The sequence below is a fragment of the Neophocaena asiaeorientalis genome, unplaced genomic scaffold (genome assembly GCF_003031525.2).
Source record: "Neophocaena asiaeorientalis asiaeorientalis breed wild unplaced genomic scaffold, Neophocaena_asiaeorientalis_V1.1 scaffold614, whole genome shotgun sequence".
Lineage (NCBI taxonomy): Eukaryota > Metazoa > Chordata > Mammalia > Artiodactyla > Phocoenidae > Neophocaena > Neophocaena asiaeorientalis.
This window is the reverse complement of record NW_020172990.1, coordinates 176,416-197,673: the sequence shown is the minus strand read 5'-3', so window position 1 is coordinate 197,673 and position 21,258 is coordinate 176,416. Positions and strand designations below refer to the sequence as shown.

Below are 21,258 nucleotides of genomic sequence, written 5' to 3'. Positions count from 1 at the left end.
TGCATCGGTATAATATATACCCCTTTGGGTAATGTCGACCTCTTAGGAAGAGAGGAAGGAAAATGGATTGGGAGTGCTAGAATGAAAACACAGCAAAGTGTTAATGTTTTAAAAATAAGGTCAGTGTGCATATTTCCACTTATATTATTGGGTGTTTTTCTTTATGATAGAATTGCTTCATAATTAAAAACTTCAATAAGGTTATCCAGGGAATTCCCTGGTGGTCCAGTGATTAGGACTCCCTGCTCTCACTGCCGAGGGTCTGGGTTCAATCCCAGGTCGGGGAACTGAGATCCTACAAGCTGCACGGCACGGCCAAAAAATAAATAAAAGTTATCCAGCATATGCTACTGAGTTAAGAATATTTATATGTACGTTCCAAATATTTACACTTTATTCATATATTTTAAAATGGCTTTGAAACCTGATTGAGTGACATAACTTTGGAAGCAAAGCTCATATATTTGTACTTGTATCCATATATAAGTGGTCAGTACCACTGTCACATACACAAAAAAGTCCACACTCAGAAAAATCCTTACAATGCTGTATTAACGTGAGTTAAGTTATGGGCACCAAGTGACAAAATCCACATGGATTCTGTAAGTCTAACTTTATTGCAGCCTTTGATTTTAATAATAAGAAAGAAAGAATATAAACAGGAATACGATGGCAGTAAGAAAACCCTTTCATTCGTGTCAAAGAGGAAACTGGTCTTGACTTGAGGGCTGCCCAGCACGGCCTGAAAGAATCATGTCCCAAATACTTTTAGCCTTTTAGCTGCTTACCTGGGTGCGTGCTACTTAGGAATTTGTTAATTCACAACTGAGTGTCTCCCTTCATGGCTTGTAGTTTTGTGCTCCTTTTTGAAATCTCTGTGTCTGTGGGATGACTCACCAGAGAGCAATCACGTAGTCTTCTCCGAGGAACGATTTTCTCTTTACATGGTACCGCCCTGAACTCCCTAACTGAGTATTATGAGTACCATCAGTCCATAGATACGATACGTATTCTTAGCCCATGTTTTAAGTCGAACCATACAAAGGTTACGCTCCAGTTTCGTGAAAACCCACCCAGTAATTGTTGAGAGGAGGGGAAGTGAGAAGGGAAAATATTTTATTATTATGGATAATGAACCAAAGACACAGAGCCACCTGGGCTTTCATAAATTCCGTCATCTTAATCCATACTCTCCTTCCCAGGGAAGAAGCTCTTCCTTCAGTTCTATACCTTCAGTGTTGCGTAGTCACACGACCCTGCGGGCTCCTTGGTGGGGACAGAAGCTGCTGCAGACAGTGCGTTGGTGTTTAGCTTTACATAGGTCACTCCCTGGGATTCTTCAGGCTTTGAGGAAAAGAGACGTGCATGTAGAGCTGAGATGCCAAATACAGTAGCCACGAGCCACGCACGGTGACTTAAATTCAAACGAATTTAAATTAAATTAAAAATTGAGGTCCTCGGTCTCACCAGATGCATTTCAGATGTGTAACTGCTCTTAGGTGTTATAATGCTCATTAATGTTAAATCACAAATAAGCAGTATTTTAAGTAGAAAAAATGGATGGATGTAAATTGGTTAATATTTGTTAAATGATGCTTTCCTGCCATCCATCTGACCCTTAAAATTTGCCAGAAACTCCAATAAACCCTTTATGTTATGGCATCACTAGACTCTCACAAGCCTTTGAGATGGGGATTTTGATTCCCCTTAGATATGGAAGGAAAGGAAGGGTCCAAATCATGGGGGTTTTGTGATTTGTCTCAGACCACACTGGTGATAAATAGTAGACATTGGGAGCTGGAATCCAGCTACTCTGGAATTCAAAGCATGTGGGGTCTTTTGTTCGTTTGAGATATAATTGACATAACATTGTGCAAGTCTAAGGTGTACACATGTCGATGTGATACATTGATATATTGCAGTATGGCTATCACGTTGCTAACACCTCCATCCTGTCACATAATTATCATTTCTTTCTGTGGTGAGAACAATTATGATTTAGCCTCCTAGCAACTCTGAAGTGTATGATACAGTGTTGTTGACTATAATCCCCGTGCTGTGCGTTAGATTCCCACGACTTATTCCTGAACAAGTTGCAAGTTCGTTCCCTTAAATGTCATATCCCCCGCCCCCAGTCCCTCATAACCACCGTTCTAATCTCTTTTTACGAGTTCCATTAAAGTACATGTTTTTAAACTCAATATTAATTGGCCTTATCTATATAACCAGTGTATGAGCTAGACAGACCCCCCCTGTGGTGGAAGTGAGCTCTTGGGTTATTCCAAAGGGGAGAACTCACCGATTCAGATATTCTTTCCAGTTTGGATACACCTGCATGTGAGTAAAAGAAAAAAAAAATCAGTTCTCAGATTGCAAGAGTCAGATCTTCATCTTTCTAACCCAAGATTCCTTATGGTTTCTTCCCTGATCACTTACCTTCAGCTCCCTGCTTGGGAAATTTGGAATGGCTGGTTCTGAGAGACAGAAACATATTAAAGTATGGGATCTGAAGATTTGGGGGAGAAGATAGGGCTGCAAGTAGTGGGGCTGGGCATACGAGTCAGTGGGGTCTCTGAAGAATGGAGTGGGAGTTAGGGCATGAGATCTGTCAAGTATATCTACCTCTTGGCGGATTCTTCATGTGATGAATCTATTAAAAAAAAATACAGGGAGGAATTTATCTCCTGAGAGAATCCTTCACTTTACTCCCTTCCTCAGCATTTTAAACGTGTGCTTCTCTGCACTTACCGTGCCGAGTGCATCTGTAGATGAGGAAGACGATGATGAAGAGGAGAAAGACAGAGAGGCAGCAGAAGGTGACGACAAAGATGACTTTGGTGTCTGGTGGGAGAAAGGTGGGTTAGAGAGTAAGACTGGCTCCTGAAGCACACTGATCAGCTTTAGCTGAACGGCTTCAAGGAGCCAGACAGCCTGGCTTCAAAACTTGGAGCGGCCACTTCAGAGCTGGAATGTCCAATTATGCTTTAGGGAAATTCTTCGTCTCCCTGAGCTTTTGTTTTCCCATTCAAAGTGAGGAGAGCGGGACTTCCCTGGTGGTGCAGTGGTTAGGAATCCGCCTGCCAATGCAGGGGACACAGGTTCGAGCCCTGGTCTGGGAAGATCCCACATGCTGCGGAGCAACTAAGCCTGTGCGCCACAACTACTGAGCCTGCGCTCTAGAGCCCGCGAGCCACAACTACTGAGCCCGCACGCCTAGACCTGGTGCTCCACAACCAGAGATGCCACCGCAATGAGAAGCCCGCGCACCGCAACAAAGAGTAGCCCCTTGTGGGGGCAGCCAAAAATAAATAAATAAATAAATTTATACAAAGTGAGGATAGCAATTTAGCTACTTTACTGGGTGGTAGGGAGATTGAGTGGTCAGTACATACAGAGAGGGCTAGCCCAGTGCCTTGCAGATGGGAAATACCCAGTAAATGTTTCATCCCCAGGAATAATATTTATTTACTGTGAGCCACTTAGCATTCACGTGCATTCTTTCTCAGCTTTTTTTTTTTTTTTGCCACTCGGCTTGCAGGATCTTGGTTCCCCAACCAGCGTTTGAACCCGGGCCCTCGGCAGTGAAAGGCCCAGAGTCCTAACCACTGGACCGCCGGGGGATTCCCTGTTTTTTATCAGCTCGACAATAAGCACGCAAGATAGGTTTACAGTCCCCATTTCGTTCATACGTAAATCAAGTACCAGAAAGTAAATCGAGTTCCCCAAAGTCACACGGACAGGATGGGCTTTGGACTCTGGTACGTCTAACCCTTTTAGGCCAGTCTGCCACAAGGTCAGGGTTGTTCTGTGCTGACCACTGGGTGTGGACATTCAAGACAAGCGATATTCTGAACCTGTTCCAGAGAATTCAAAATCTGGTGAGAAACACATCTTCCCAAACTAACTGTGTTGCTATAGAAGTGATGACAAGTCTAACAACAGACGAATCAAAGTCCAAGAATCATTTTCTAAAGATATTGAAGCAACCTGTGTCCATCGATAGATGAATAGATAAAGAAGGGAATACTACTCACCGTAGAAAAGGATGAAAAATTGCCATTTGCAACAATGTGGATGGACCTCGAGGGCATTATGCTTAGTGAGATAAGTCAGAGAAAAACAAATACCATATGATTTTACTTATATGTGGAATCTGAAAAACAAGACAAATGAACAAACAAACCGAAAACAGACTCATAGATACAGAGAGCAAACTGGTGGTTGCCAGAGGAGAGGGGTTGGGGGGAAGGATGAAATAGGGGAAGGGGATTAAGAGGTACAGACTCCCAGTCGCAAAATAAATACGTCATGGGGAATGTGATATACACAGGGAATATAACCAACAGTATTCTAGACACTTTGTACGGTGACAGGTGGTTACGAGACTTATTGTGGTGACCATTTTGTAATGTATAAAAAATATCGAGTCACTGTGTTGTACACCTGAAATTCATATTGTATGTCAACTCTATTTCAATTAAAAAATACCCCCCCCCCAAAAAGGATGGCGAATAAATCTTAGGGCATTCTAAACAAAAAAGAAAGAGAAGAAGAATTTTCCGTGTGGTGTATATATACAACGGAATGTTATTCAGCCACGAGAAAGAAGGACATCCTGCCGTGTGCAATAATATGGATGAACCTTGAGGGTATTATGCAAGTGAGATAAGCCAAAGACAGATACTGCATGGTATCACTTATATGTGGCATCTCAAAAATAAGCTCATAGAAACAGAGAGTAGAATGGTGGTTGCTAGGGGCTTGGGGGCGGGGGGAATGGGGAGAGGTTGGTCAAAGTGTACAAACTGTCAGTTTCAGATGAATAAGGTCTGAGGATCTAATGGACCGCATGAACCCTAGTTGATGGCACTGTATCATATAATGGAAATTTACTAAGAGAGTAGATCTTAAGCATTCTCAACCAAAAAAAAAAAAAAAAAAAAAAGTAAATCTATGAGATGAGTTGAGGGACGTGTGAATTAACTCTATGGGGAGAATCTTTCTACAATGTACACATGTATCAAATCATCAGCGTGTTGTACACTTTCAATATCTTACCACTTTATTGGTCAATTATACCTCCAGGAAACGGTGGGAAAGGAGGTGGGGGAAAAGGAGGTAAGAATACCTCACTTGGGACTTCCCTGGAGGTCCAGTGGTTAAGGCTCTGCGCTCCCACTGCAGGGGGCTCGGGTTTGACCCCTGGTTGGGGAAGATCCCACATGCCTTCTGGCATGCCCCCACCCTCCAAAAAAAAAACGAATACCTCACTTGAAGAGAGAGGTGATGATGAAAAATACTGGCTCTAAAGCACTCAGTCTAGAATCTGACTCAATGTGTAAGATAAGAGATTGCAGTGATCATGATTATTTTCTCACCCAATATTCTACCCACACCCATCTCCGTCTGTAACAGATGCTGTCAACGTTCCTCCACCCGTGTTCCCCCAGATTCCTTTGCCATTTTGATGCGTGCTAGATCATGGCTCTTTCCCCTTTCCAGCGTGAACACTTTGATGTCTTCGTTGGGGGGTTGCCTGGAAGGATGCCTTGGGATTTATGTGGCCCAGAGCAGCCCTTTACCAACGGCTGCCATTTGTGGGAGCAGTGCATCCCCATGGACATGTAAAAATGGGACAGGAACAGCTGTTCCTGGATAGAGGCATAGAAACATCTGCCTTGCCTTATGCTTTCAATCCTCCCCTTGACTACCCTACAGTTTCTCTCACGTAGCAGTTCCCTAGAAATGAGAAGTAAATTATTGCAAAACTGTCCACCGCCCACTAAACTGGGTTTACCCTGAGATGTCCACATATCCTGGTTAGACTTTGCATCACTATTTACAAATTACAAAAATAAATTTGCAGAAGGTCTATGCTATTGATCTAAGGCATCTGACAGAGCAAAGGGATACAGCTTGACACAGGGCATAAATGAAGTCACAGGCACCAGAAAGAAAGCCTGGATTTGTGGCAAAGTTAGGTGATGACATTGATCATTGGTCTCTGCACAGAACTGGAGTAGAGGGTCCCTTTGGAGGCATGTGTATACAGGCTGGGGACAGCATATCTGTGCTTACAGATATTTTACTCTGTTTAGAATTGTGGTGGTGTAAATGTGAACTCTGGGAATTCCCTTGGGGCATAGTGGTTAAGAATCCACCTGCTAATTCAGGGGACATGGGTTCGAGCCCTGCTCCGGGAAGATCCCCCATGTCGTGGAGCAACTAAGCCCGTGCGCCACAACTACTGAGCCCCCACGCCTAGAGCCTGTGCTCCACAACAAGAGAAGCCCGCGCACCACAGTGAAGAGTAGCCCCTGCTTGCCTCAACTAGAGAAAGCCTGCGTGCAGCAGCAAAGACCCAATGCAGCCAAAAAGAAAAAAAAGTGAACTCTGAAAGTACTTTTTTTTTTTTTTGCGGTCCGCGGGCCTCTCACTGTTGCGGCCTCTCCCGTTGCGGAGCACAGGCTCCGGACACGCAGGCTCAGCGGCCATGGCTCACGGGCCCAGCCGCTCCGCAGCATGTGGGATCTTCCTGGCCGGGGACACGAGCCTGTGTCCCTGCATCGGCAGGGGGACTCTCAACCACTGCGCCACCAGGGAAGCCCTGAAAGTACATTTTAAGAAATGATATACATACCCACTAAGTTGGCTATAATAAAATTAAAAGAAAAAAAAAAACAAGTGTTGGAAAGGATGTGGAGATATTGAAACCCACATAAATTACTAGTGGGCAGGTAAAATGGTACAGTCCATTGGAAAACAATTTGACTGTTGCTCATAAAAAAAAAAAAAAAAAAAAAGTTAAACATAGTGTTACCACGTGTCCCAGCAGTTCTATTCCTAGGTAGATACATAATTGAAAGCAGGGACTCAGGTACACCTAAATTCACAACAGCATTACTTGCAATAGCCAAAAGGTACAAACGACTCAAATGTCCATCCACTGATGAGTGGATAAACAAAATGTGGTCTATCCATATGATGGAATATTATTCAGCCATGAAAAGGAATGAAGTACTGATACATGCTACAACATAGATGAACCTTGAAGACGTTATGCTAAGTGAAAGAAGCCAGTCTCAAAAGACCACATATTTTGTGAATGCATTTACATGAAATGTCCAGAAAAGGCAAAACCATAGAGTCAGAAAGCAGATTAATGGTTGGCAGGGCCTGTCAGGAGAGGGGGGATGAAGAGTGACTGCTTAATGGGACTTCGTTTGGGGAATTGTAGTGGTGATGACCACACAACCTTGTGAATATACCAAATGCCACTGCCTTGTCCACTTTAAAAGGGTGAATTTATGGAATGGGAGTGATATATCAATGAAAATAAATTATAGAAGAGCTAAAAATATGAAAGCTTTGACTTTCCCTCTCACTTCTGATACTTCCAAGTTCTTTGACTCTACCGGATAGAGTAGCAGTCATTTTGGATGGTGTAGCAGTCATTTCCCCAAGCCTGCTGATACTGAATAAAAACATTTTCAAAGAGGAAATACAGTGGAGGATATCTTTTTTTTTTTTTTTCTTTTTTCTTGGCCACGCCGGGGATGTGTGGGGTGGGGTGGCATCCCCTACCAGGGATCCAACCCATGCTCCCTGCAGTAGAAGCACAGAATCCTAACCACTGGACCACGAGGGAAGTCCCGAGGATATCTTTAAAAAAAAAATTCTATTATACTAATGACAACCTTGAACAATTTTGGCTCATTGGAGTAGATTACAGGAAGGTTATGAGTTGCTGAAAGAAAAAACCATTAAGCATCTATGTAAATTCCCCTGTGGTCCCCATGGTTAGGACTCCTTGCTCCCACTGCCAGGGGCCCAGGTTTGATCCCTGGTCAGGGAACTAAGATCCCACAAGCCGCAGGGCATGGCAAAAAGAAATCCTTTTATGGATAAGCCCATTTCAGTCTAAGCCTGAAGAAAGCCCTAGTTTTTACGAATCTCTGAGGGTAGAATCCTAGTCAATTCTTCACGGAAAAGCAATATCAGAAAAAGAATCTAATATTCACCATTTTTGGAGAACTTTAAAGTTTTAACAAGTCTTTGATCATACATATGCCCAAAGTACCTGGACTCCACAGGTTCCAGTCCCATTCCCCAAACCAGTCACACAAAGTCACCCTCATTCTTCAAGAAGCTCCACTGTAGTTTTTCATTATGTAAAATGGCAGATGATATACCTTGTGCTGTCCTTTTCACCAGTGTTTTCAGAACCTGGGAGTGCCTTAGAGAGCATCTTCCCAGCATGGAGAGAGGGGGCATTAAGATTCTCCTTGTGCCTTTTAATCAGAAGGGGATCCCCTGCCTCATGAGGTGGACACAACTGGGAAAAACAGGTCCTCTCTAATTATATTACCTGTTTTTGCAGGGTCACGTCCACTTTCATCATCTTCACCTAGAAAACAGGATGCAAGAAAAGGAATCACGATGTTTATATGGGAACCTTGGGGACGTAAATCCTCAAGTTCTGTCTATGGACTCCATGCCCTCTTTGGGGAGCAGGGAAGAGAATGTCTTTTCCATTCTCCAGGTGCTCACTAGCTTCCCAAACCAGGGCCAGAGTACTAGACTACTCTTCTTCATACTGCTGAAGTTTGCTATTACTTTAAGAACAAAAATATTTATGAATGACACTACTTCCAATCCTACCCCCACCTTCCAATCCTATCCCAGGAAAGAGCACCAACAGTTTTCAAGTATTTTCTCCCATTTGGTAGGTTGCCTTTTCATTTCATTGACTGTTTCTTTTGCTGTGCAGAAGCTTTTTTAGTTTGATGTAGTCCCACTTATTTATTTTTGCTTTTGTTTCTTGTACGTTTGGTGTCATATCCAAAAAAATTGTTGCCAAGAACAGTGTCAAGGATCTTCTTCCCTTTGTGTTCTTCTAGGAGTTTTATTGTTTGTGGTCTTATGTTTAAGTCTTTTATCCATTTCAAGTTAAATTTTTGTAAGTGGTTGAAGGTAGAGGTCCCATTTCATTCTTGTGCAAGTGGTTGTCTAGTTTTTCCAACACAATTTATTGAAGAGACTATCTTTTCCCCATTGAGCATTCTTGGCTTCCCTGTCAAATTTAGTTGATTGTATATACAAGGGTTTATTTCTGGGTTCCCAGTTCTGTTCCGTTGATCTGTGCGTCTATTTTTATTCCAGTATCATACTGTTTTGATTACTGTAGCTTTGCAGTATAGTTTGAAATCAAGAAGTGTGATGCCTATGGCTTTGTTCTTCTTTCTCGGGATTGTTTTGGCTATTTGGAGTCTTTTGTGGTTCCCTACAAATTTTAGGATCGTTTGTTCTATTTCTGTGAAAAATGCCATTGGAATTTTGATAGAGATTTGCATCAAATCTATGTAAGGTTTTGGGTGATATGGACATTTTAACAATATTAATTCTTCTGATATGTGAACATGGGACAGCTTTCCATTTCCATTGTCTTCTTCAATTTCTTTCATCAGAGTCCTGTAGTTTTCAGTGTACAGATCTTTCACCTTCTTGGTTATATTTATTCCTAAGTATTGATATTTTATTGGTTTTGATGCTATCATGAATAAGATTTTTCCTTTATTCTTTTCAAGATATTGTGTTGTTAGTATATAGAAACAGAATTTATTTTTGTGTGTTGATTTTATATCCTGCAACTTTACTGAATTTGTTGATTAGTTTAATAGTTTTGGGGTTGAGTCTTTAGGGTTTTCTATATATAAGATCATATCGTCTGCAGATGAAGACAATTTTTCTTCTTCTGTTCCAATTTGGGTGTTGTTTTTTTTTTTGTGTGTGTGTCTTGTCTGATTGCTCTAGCTAGGACTTCCAGTATTATGTTGAATTGAAGTGGTGAGAGTGGGTATCCTTGTTCCTGATATTAGAGGAAAAGCTTTCAACCTTTCATCATTGAGTATGACCTTGGTTGTGGGCCTGTTGTATTGGCCTTTATTGTGTTGAAGTTTGTTCCTTCTACACCCAGTTTATTAAGAGTTTTTATCTTGATGTTGTACTTTGTCAAAGGTTTTTCCTGCATCTATTGAGATAATCGTATGATTTTTTCCTTCTTTCTATTAATGTATATATCACATTTATTGATTTGTCTATGTTAAACCATCCTTGCATTCAAGGGATAAATCTTGCTTAATCATGGTGTATGAGGTTTTAATGCACTTTTTTAAAAAATTTATTTATTTTTTGCTGTGTTGGGTCTTCGTTTCTCTAGTTGTGACAAGCGGGGGCCACTCTTCATCGCGGTGCGCGGGCCTCTCACTATCGCGGCCTCTCTTGTTGCGGAGCACAGGCTCCAGATGCGCAGGCTCAGTACTTGTGGCTCACGGGCCTAGTTGCTCCGCGGCATGTGGGATCCTCCCAGACCAGGGCTCGAACCCGAGTCCCCTGCATTAGCAGGCAGATTCTCAACCACTGCGCCACCAGGGAAGCCCTTAATGCACTTTTAAAATTGGTTTGCTAACATTTTTGCATCTATATTCATCAGGGATATTGGTCTGTAGTTTTCTCTTCTTTTAGTGTCCTTATCTGGTTTCGATATCAAGGTAATGCAGGCCTTGTAAAATGAGCTTGGGAGTGTTCCTTCCTCTGCAATTCTTTGGAAGAGTTTGGGAATGATTGGTGTTATTTCCTCTTTAAATGTTTGGTAGAATTCACCAGTGAAACTATCTGGTCCTGGGCTTTTCTTCATTGGGAGGTTTTTGATTACTGATTCAATCTGTTTATCCATTATTGGTCTCTTCCAGTTTTCTATTTCTTCATTATTCAGTCTTGGTTTGTAAACTTCACAAAGGTTCTGTCGTCCATAGGTAACTACCCATGTCCATGTTCTCCCAGACCGTGATCAAGAGGGGCTGGAACCAGGTCACATTCTCCTGCAGGTTCCGCAGCTGGTACTGAGGTGTGTCTGCCTATTACCCAATGCATACGTGGGTGAGATTCCTCCTGGTATATGGTGCTGGATCCCACAACTCCCATAAGAGGCACTTTTGTTCATGGATGGATGCTAAATTTTAGTTGTTGAAGTGGAGATACAAAAACAAGGGATGCCTTATGCTGCCATGATGCTCAGTTTGGTCTTTTCCTACTTTCTCAACTTGTAATCATTCTGAGATCCCCAGTTTCAGCAGAGTAAAGAATACTACATTCCATTCTGTTGTGAGGAATCAGACATAAGAGTGTCATACTGTGACCTGGAGTCATCTCAGGGCCTATGTTGACTGAGAGGGAAGGTTTTAGGACTAATCCTGAAGAAGACAAGGCAATGGGGGTGAAGGGAAGGACCAGGGTTTCCCATTTTCCACTGCACCTGGGGGCATTCTCACCCATCTCTCTGTATTAACCATGTCTTTTATTTTCTACATTTGATGCTTTGACATCTTGGGACCTTGATGACCCTAGAGGGATTCTCCTCCCATGGTTATCCAATTTCTAGGGATAGGAAAAAACTTGCCCTCAAGCACACCTCTCAAATGCAAACCAATCTATCCAGAGCCCACACTTCCAGCCACCTCCCTTATTGTTCTCCTATACTCAGGGACACTTTCTCTGCCCTAATCACCCCAGGCCCAGGTCCCAGACAACCAGGGACAGCCTCTATACCCCAGATCCAATCCTCAGACTGTTATTTCCCACAGAAACTACAGTAAAGGCTCTTGCCAGCACTCCTCCCCTTGTCTCTATGTCCTGACTGGGTGCTTCCCCATGTGGTCCTGCACGGCGTGGCATGACATGTCCCCTTTTCTTAGGAACTGTTAACAAACTATCTTTTCAATGACCATCGTATCCTTATCTTTGGCCTTACTGTACCTCAAATTTTCTATTAATACCTTGTTAAAAAGCAAACCACAGGGCTTCCCTGGTGGCGCAGTCCCGAAAAAAAAAAAAAAAAAAAAAAAAAAAAGCAAACCACAGGCCCAAAATGGAATCATTTATGTAGACCATGATGGGGCTTACTACCTAACCTAACTGAGCTTCAAACACGCATCCCCCCCACCCCGCCCGCCAAAATGTTGTCTTAGGTGGTCAGTCGGGAATTTTCTGGTCACACCGATGAGGTCATCACAGAGGCCTCCTCCATCCCCCAGAGGACCATGAGGTAATCTGCCACATTGATCCCTTCTGTACTCCATAGGTAGGTTAACCTAAAAATGAAATGATCTTTTTTATTTATGACTTGTCTGGTTTTAAAAAACCTCTCCTTTTCTGTAGCCCTGTGGAACTCCTCTCTACTTGCTAGAAGGGATGCTTCCTCCTTCATGAATTATTTGAGAAAGCCAATTAGATCTTTAAAATGTACTCAGTTGAATTTTGTTTTTTTAACAAACTCTATTCTAAAACACTCGCCCACGTTCACATCCTTGAGACCCACTCAGAATCCCTGATAAGAGCCTTATTCTCACACTGAGTTCCCATTTCTCTACAGCCACTGTCTTGTAGGTACAAAAGTACTGTCCAGCATCTTTAGGCTTCAGGTCAGTGAGGAGGAATTTAGTATCCTGTCCTGTTGAGTTGCATTCTTGCTTGTACCCAGAGTCCTGCAACTTCCCCAGCACGAATGTCACATTCTGGACGTCAGACTGGCACTTGAGGGTCACATTGCTGCTGTGTTCAACCTCTGAGCTGGGCAAGGCATGGAGGAGGGATTTGGAAAATTTCTCTGGAAAGGATTTGGAGTCAGTTTGACTCTTCATCTTGGTGACCACCAAAACCCTCCTAGAATTCAGAGGATGAAAGGGAAAAGGTCATGAAACTTGGGGCACAGGAACAGAGTCTAAGTGGAAGACAACTTACCATAATTTTTCTCATCTTCATTGCCCAGACAAAGCCCTGGAAGAGAAACTCTCATGAGAGATGAATTATTTGTTTGTCTTTTTTTTTTTAATTGAAGTAGAGTTTTGATCTACAATGTTGTGTTAGCTTCAGGTGTACAGCAAAGTGATTCACTTATATAATATTCTTTTTCAGATCCTTTTCCCTTGTAGGTCATTACAAAATATTGAGTATAGTTCTTTTTGCTGTACAGTAGTAGGTCCTTGTTGGTTATCTATTTTATATGCAGTAGTGTGTATATGTTAATCCCAAACTCCTAATTTATCCCTCCCCGCCCTTTCCCCTTTGGTAACCATAAGTTTTTTTTTTTTCTATGTTTGTGATTCTATTTATGTTTTGTAAGTAATTTCTTCCATATCTTTTTTTAGATTCCACATATAAGTAATATCATATGATATTTGTCTTTCTCTGACTTACTTCACTGAGTATGATAATCTCTCTATGCTTGTCTTTGAGTAAAAATCAGGCAGAGACTGTGTGACTCATCTGTTAAAGATCTGCCTTATTCCTTGCAGGTACTTCCCTGGGTTTATTTTTTCACCTTTTACTTTTGTCCCGTTGTTTGTCATTCGGAAGTTATGTTTACAGCGGTGATCATTGTGCAACGTATAAAAATACCGAGTCACGGGCTTCCCTGGTGGCGCAGTGGTTGAGAGTCCGCCTTAAAAAAAAAAAAAAAAAAAAAAAAAAAAAAAAAAAAATACCGAGTCACTATGTTGTACACCTGAAACTAATACAACATTTGTTAAGTCAATTATACTTCAATTAAAAATAAATAAGTACATAAAAGTTATCTCCCAGGCACCATCTCAAAAAATAAAATAATGTTACGTTTATGTACAAAATGCCAGGAACTTTTTCTGATATATTGCATTCCTTTCGTAATTAGTCCTTCTTCTTCCATCCGGAAATCACTGAACATTTACCTGCATTTTCTGTGACTGCAATTTTTATGCTTTCCATTTAAAGAATGCAACAGTTGTTTACTGTGGAGTGTCCATGTGGGTTTCCACCCACATTCAAATGGGGAGGATTTGCTCTCCATGACGGGGTCATTCTTTTCACCAAGAATTGAAGATGTTTTCTGGTCCCAAATGCTCCCCTCACTTGCAGCTTTGATCTTTACGTCCTTTAGCCCCTACCTCTTCTGTGCTCTGTTCTTTATATTTCATTCTGGGATGGGGACGTCAACCCACGGATGGAATTAAGGGACCCCAGTCCCATATTGTGGGGGAAATGGATGCCAGTCTTGGGCCTCTGTTAATGGGTGAAGCTAGAATTTCTGTAGACATGAGAGTGACTCAGGACATCTGGCCCTTGTTTCCACTCAGGGATGGACTCAAAACACAAGCCCCCAAGCTTCCAGGAAGCAGGGAGGCGGGGGAGTGACAGTGGACCGAGGCTGCATTAGCAGTGAGAATGGTTACATTGAAAGGTAGGAAATCAGCTTCTGGGTGGTCAAGGGGGTCCCAGGTCTCATGGTCTCTTTTTAGGCTCTCCGCGTATTCTGCTTTTAGTCTCACGTCACCTCAGCTGTGTTATCAGCCAGTCTTCTGCTCAAATGGTGATTCCCATTCTACCTTTTTTTTTTTTTAATAAGCACACAATTGCCTTAGGTTCACTTTACATCAAGAAACCCTACTAAGGAGTAGGTAAACTTTGGGAGAGCGGTTCTCTGTTTTTGACAAATAAAACTGTAATGTATTCAAAGTGTACAACGTGATGATTTGATGTATGTATATGTTGTAAAATGATCACCACATTCAAGCTAGTTAACATATCTCTCACCTCAGAAAGTTACCTTTTCTGTGTGTGTGAGAATGTTTATGATCCATTCTCTTAGCCAATTTCGATATTATTAACTACAGTCACTCTGCTGTTCATTAGATCCTCAGAACCTATTTTTTTCTTTAATTTATTTTTTGTCTGTGTTGGGTCTTTGTGGCTGGCTTTCTCTAGTTGCGGCAAGCGGGGGCTACTCTCTGTTGTGGTGCATGGGCTTCTCATTGCGGTGGCTTCTCTTACTGTGGAGCACAGGCTCTAGGTGCATGGGCTCGGTAGTTGTGGCCCGTGGGCTCTAGAGTGCGCGGGCTTCAGTAGTTGTGGCGCGTGGGCTTAGTTGCTCCATGGCATGTGGGATATTCCTGGACCAGGGAGCAAACCCGTGTCCCCTGCATTGGCAGGCGGATTCTTAACCACTGCGCCCCCAGGGAAGTCCTTATTTCTTTCTTAATAAAGGACCACAGTTGACTTAGGCAGAGAACTGGCTGCAGCGAAGACACTTGTTACTAAGGGGAAGAGACCCACTGGCATGTAGGGTAGCTTGAAAAAGCAAAGAATAAAGGGATAGCTCCTTGGAGTTTAGTAGAATTCTGAGGTCAGGAGCAGTGGGCAACATAAGTAAGCATATTTCACTGGAAATAATTACAATAAATAACTACCAATCGGCGAGTATTTATCATTTGGTAGACTCTTTACATACATCAGCCATTTACATACTTACATTATTTAGCAGGTCTTCTACCGTACAGCCACCCTCTCTGCCTGACTCAGCCACGCATCACACATTTAACATTTAGTCTTTACATACACCGCATGGAGAGCTGTACAATTTCCATGCTAGAAAGGGAGGAGTGGGTGACACTAGAAACCATGGCTCTCTAGAGAAGGGGAGAATTACTATGATGTTGTGACTTATAACAAGAAACATAGGGACTTCCCTGGTGGTCCAGTGATAAAGAATCTGCCTTCCAATGCAGGGGACGCGGGTTCGATCCCTGGTCGGGGAACTAAGATCCCGCGTGGTGCGGGCAACATTCCGGCAACCTGGAGCCTGCGCGCCACAACGAGAGAGAGAAAACCCGCATGCCACAACTAGAGAGAAGCCCGCGCGCCTCAACGAATGATCCCACGTGCCTCAACGAATATCCCGCCTGCCGCAACTAAGACCCGACACAGCCAAAAACAGAAACAAAACCAAAAAAAAAATGGAAGAAAAAGAAACATGTATTGGGTCTTTGTCCCTGGTCCTGGCACAGAGCTCCTAAAACCCTTGGAATTCCCTAAGTGTTGAGAGATGTAAAGGTGTCTTTTCCTATGTTAATGTAACTTTTGGAAAGTCTCTCTGTAACCTAAGGATGGGGGCGCTGGTTACCACAGAAACAACCACGTGATTGAAGGGTTGGAACTGTCAGTCTCACCCTCCCCCACCCCCGACCTCTGGGGAGGTCATCAATTGCCAAGGATTTAATCAATCATGCCTGTGTAGTGAAGCCGTCATAAAACCCCAAAAGGATAGGGTTCAGAGAGCTTCTTTGTTGGACATGTGGAGATTTTTTGAGTGTGGCACGCTCAGAAGGTCTTTCCTCATACCTTGCCCTGTGCATCTCTTCCATCTGGCCATTCCTGAGTTCAATTCTTCTACAGTAAATCAGTAATCTAGTGAGTCAGGTGTTTCTCTGAGTTCTGTGTTCTAGCAAATTTGAGTTCTAGCAAATTAATGGAACCCAAGGAGGGGGTTTTTGGAACCTTCAATCTATAGCCAGTTGGACAGAAACACAGGTGGCCACCAGGGCTTCTGACTAGCATCTGAAGTGGGAGGGAGGCCGTCTTTTAGGACGAGCCCTTAATCTGTGGGATCGGACAGTATCTCCAGGTAGATAGTGTCACAATGGAGTCGAATTGTGGGACACCCAGCTGGTGTCAGAGAGTTGCTCCGTGCTGGGGGAGACAAAGCCCACAACACCCACACACTGGAATTGGATGCAGAATCCTAACTGAAGTCTGAGAAATAAAATATTGCCTGCCATATCAGTAAACAAAGGATGTCACAGTCATCAGCGATTAGAGCCACCAGTGAGCTGGTGAGCCCTGAGGGAACTCAGGAAGGAAACAAAGGATACCGGCCATCTAGCAGCCATCAGACTGCAGCCAGTCCCCACGGTGAGCCCTGAGGGAACTCAGGATGAGAAAACGCCGGATACTGACCTCAGCCGAGGTGCCTGTCAAAGGAATGGTTTCAGTAAGCCTAGTCTCTTGCATCTTCCCATATACAGAAAAGCGCTAAATGCCTTAACCTGAGATATCTGGTTTTCTTTCATTAACAATAATCTTTTGACATTCAAAGTACCTGCCCTTTGTTGCAAAACTCCTATATGTCCCGCAGGGTTACTTGAGATGCTGCCTCCTGGGCTTGAAGTCCTAAGAATATCCACCGAATAAAACATAGCTCTCAACTTCTAAGTTGTGCCATTCATTTTTCAGTCGCCAGTTCGCATGAGGTCATGCTGGAGTAGGCGGGGAGCCTAACCCAACAGGAGACAGAACACAGGGAGGGAAGATGGCCATGTGACCGTGTGAGGCTTTGCAGTAATGCGTCTACACACCAAGGGATGCCAAGGGTTGCCAGCCAATCTCGGTAACAGTAGGTCTTTTCTGTATTCCTCGTTCATAACCAAACTCACAGCTTTTCACACCCTGTAGACCCTGCCCTCCTATATGCCAATGGAACATTCAAGGCGAGACGGTGGTATGTAGATGATACACACGTGGAGGTCGCATCGGAGCTGTGCATATCTCAGCCAATTAAACCAAGGGTATTACCACACGTCTCGGCACCTCTGCTCCCTCATCCCTTTTGTGTGAGCACCAAAACAAGAGCATGTGGGTACCACAGCCGGTACATTGTACCCAACACACAGAAGCCATAATTTCTGTACTTGTCACATCCCCCGTGTTAACCCCCACCCCACCGTGAATGTTCTCACCCATCCAAACCCATCTGTCCCCGTCCTGGAGACTCACCAAGGTGAAGCAGGGACAGGAATTCTGTGATCATAGCGTCCCTTCTGCCCGGACCAAGATGCCGTGTTCAGTCTTACAGTTCAAAGGAAGAAACTGCACCGGGCAATTGCAACTCCCTCCTGCTCTCTCGGTCCAGAGGAGGTGGGGCGAGAGGTTTTGCTCTGACACTTGGCTTCTCCACTACTTGCTGTGCAGCTTCCTTCTCACAACTGACTCAGGAAACCAGAAGCCACCGATGACAACATCTTCCTCCACCCACCCTGAGATCTCTCCTGTCTCATCCGAAGTCCTGCCCTGCGTTCGGTCTTCGTTGCTGCATGTGGGTTTCCTCTAGTTGCGATGAGCAGGGGCTACTCTTCATTGTGGTGCGTGGGCTTCTTATTGTGGTGGCTTCTCTTGTTGCGGAGCATGGGCTCTAGGCATGCAGGCTTCAGGAGTTGTGGCACGCTGGCTCAGTAGTTGTGGCCCAAGGGCTCTAGAGAGCAGGCTCGGTAGTTGTTTAAAATGTGTTAATTTCTGCTGTACAACAAATAGAATCAGCTGTACGTATACATATATCCCCATATCCTCTCCCTCTTGCGCCTCCTTCCCACCCTCCATATCCCATCCCTCTATGTCGTCACAACGCACCGAGCTGATCTCCCTGTGCTATGTGGTGGCTTCCCACTAGCCATCCATTTTACATTGGTAGTGTATATATGTCAGTGCTACTCTCTCACTTCATCCCAGCTTCCCCTTCCCCCCTGTGTCCTCAAGTCCGTTCTCTATGTCTGCATCTTTATTCCTGCCCTGCCACTAGGTTCATCAGTACCGCTTTTTAAGATTCCATATATATGCGTTAGCATATGGTATTTACTTTTCTCTTTCTGACTTACCTCACTCTGTATGACATACTCTAAGTCCATCCACATCACTACAAATAACTCAATTTCATTCCTCTTTATGGCTGAGTAATATTCCATTGTATAAATGTGCCACATCTTCTTTATCCATTCATCTGTTGATGGACATTTAGATTGCTTCCATGTCCTGGCTATTATGGTACATGTATCTTTTTGAATTATGGTTTTCTCAGGGTATGTGCCCAGTAGTGGGATTGCTGGGTCATATGCTAGTTCTATAAAGAGTTTTTTAAGGAACCTCCATACTGTTCTCCATAGTGGCTGTATCAATTTACATTCCCACCAACAGTGCAGGAGGGTTCCCTTTTCTCCACACCCTCTCCAGGATTTATTGTTTCTAGATTTTTTGATGATGGCCATTCTGACCAGTGTGAGGTGATACCTCATTGTGGTTTTGATTTGCATGTCTCTGATAATTAGTGATGGTGAGCATCTTCATGTTTTTGTTGGCAATCTGAATGTCTTCTTTGGAGAAATGTCTATTTAGGTCTTCTGCCCATTTTTGGATTGGGTTGTTTGGGGTTTTTTTTATATTGAGCTGCATGAACTGCTTGTACATTTTGGAGGTTAATCCTTTGTCAGTTTCTTCGTTTGCAAATATTTTCTCCCATTCTGAGTGTTGTCTTTTTGTCTCAATTTTGGTTTCCTTTGCTGTGCAAAAGCTTTTAAGTTTCATTAGGTCCCATTAGTTTATTTTTTAAATTTCTGTTTCTCTAGGAGGTGGGTCAAAAAGGATCTTGCTGTGATTCATGTCATAGAGTGTTCTGCCTATGTTTTCCTCTAAGAGTTTTATAGTATCTGGCCTTACATTTAGGTCTTTAATCCATTTTGAGTTTATTTTTGTGTGTGGTGTTAGGGAGTGTTCTAATTTCATTCTTTTACATGCAGTTGTCCAGTTTTCCCAGCACCACTTATTGAAGAGGTTGTCTTTGCTCCATTGTATATTCTTGCCTCGTTTGTCAAAGATAAGGTGACCATATGTGTGTGGGTTTATCTCTGGGCTTTCTATCCTGTTTCATTGATCTATATTTCTGTTTTTGTGCCAATACCATACTGCCTTGATTACTGTAGCTTTGTAATATAGTCTGAAGCCAGGGAGCCTGATTCCTCCAGCTCCGTTTTTCTTTCTCAAGATTGCTTTGGCTATTTGGGGTCTTTTGTGTTTCCCTACAGATTGCAAAATTTCTTGTTCTAGTTCTGTGGAAAATGCCATTGGTAATTTGATAGCGATTGCATTGAACCTGTAGATTGCTTTGGGTAGAATAGTCATTTTCACAATATTGATTCTTCCAATCCAGGAGCATGGTGTATCTATTGATCTGTTTATGTCATCTTTGATTTCTTTCACTGGTGTTTTATAGTTTTCTGAGTACAGGTCTTTTACTTCCTTAGGTAGGTTTATTCCTAGGTATTTTATTCTTTTTGTTGCGATGGTAAATCGGATTGTTTCCTTAATTTCTCTTTCTGATCTTTTGTTGTTAGTGTACAGGAATGCAAGAGATTTCTATGCATTAATTTTGTATCCTGCTAACTTAAAAAATTCATTAATTAGTTCTAGTAGTTTTCTGGTGGCATCTCTAGGATTTTCTATGTATAGTATCATGTCATCAGCAAACAGTGACAGTTTTACTTCTTCTTTTCCAATTTGTATTCCTTTTATTTCTTTTTCTTCTCTGATTGCCGTGGCTAGGACTTCCAATACTACATTGAATAATAGTGGTGAGAGTGGACATCCTTGTCTTGTTCCTGATCTTAGAAGAAATGCTTTCAGTTTTTCACCATTGAGAATGATGTTTTCTGTGGGTTTGTCATATATGGCTTTTATTATGTTGAGGTAGGTTCCCTCTATGCCCACTTTCTGTAGAGTTTTTTTTATCATAAATGGGTGTTAAATTTTGTCAAAAGCTTTTTCTGCATCTATTGAGATGATCATATGGTTTTTATTCTTCAATTTGTTAATATGGTTTATCACATTGATTGTTTTTTGTGTATTGAAGAATCCTTGCATCCCTGGGATGAATCCCACTTGATCATGGTGTATGATCTTTTTAATGTGTTGTTGGATTGTGTTTGCTAGTATTTTGTTGACGATTTTTATGTCTATGTTCATCAGTGATATTGGTCTGTAATTTTCTTTTCGTGTGATATCTTTGTCTGGTTTTGGTATCAGGATGATGGTGGCTTCATAGAACGGGTTTGGGAGTGTTCCTCCCTCTGCAATGTTTTGGAAGAGTTTGAGAAGGATAGATGTTAACTCTTCTCTAAATATCTGATAGAATTCACCTGTGAAGCCATCTCGTCCTGGACTTCTGTTTGTTGGAAGATTTTTTTTAACATCTTTATTGGAGTATAATTGCTTTACAATGGTGTGTTAGTTTCTGCTTTATAACAAAGTGAATCAGCTGTACATATATATATATCCCCATATCTCTTCCCTCTTGCACCTCCCTCCCTCCCACCCTCCCTATCCCACCCCTCTAGGTAGTCACAAAGCACCGAGCTGATCTCCCTGTGCTATGCAACTGCTTCCTACTAGCTATCGATTTTACAGTTGGTAGTGTATATATGTCCATGCCAGTTTCTCACTTTGTCCCAGCTTACCCTTCCCCCTTCCGTTAGAAGGTTTTTTGTGTGTGTGTGGTACGCGGGCCTCTCACTGTTGTGGCCTCTCCCGTTGCCGAGTACAGGCTCCGGATGCGCAGGCTCAGCGGCCATG

General features: G+C 42.7%; 1 protein-coding gene across 3 annotated transcripts; it reads right to left on the bottom strand.

The window, feature by feature from the left end:
- Positions 1-1,099: 1,099 nt before the first annotated feature.
- On the bottom strand, positions 1,100-17,840 carry VSTM1 (V-set and transmembrane domain containing 1). Of its 3 annotated transcripts, XM_024742214.1 has the most exons (9): positions 17,641-17,840; positions 12,799-12,834; positions 8,369-8,407; positions 4,035-4,095; positions 2,749-2,841; positions 2,623-2,650; positions 2,437-2,474; positions 2,300-2,331; positions 1,100-1,344 (listed from the first exon to the last, which is right to left on the bottom strand). In XM_024742214.1, exons 2-9 carry the CDS (start codon positions 12,817-12,819, stop codon positions 1,225-1,227), a joined length of 432 nt encoding a protein of 143 aa, XP_024597982.1. In that variant the 5' UTR covers positions 12,820-12,834; positions 17,641-17,840; the 3' UTR covers positions 1,100-1,224. The 3 variants fall into 3 exon arrangements, with proteins under 3 accessions (XP_024597982.1, XP_024597983.1, XP_024597984.1); XM_024742215.1 differs by lacking the exon at positions 4,035-4,095; XM_024742216.1 differs by lacking the exons at positions 4,035-4,095; positions 8,369-8,407; positions 12,799-12,834.
- Positions 17,841-21,258: the final 3,418 nt, after the last annotated feature.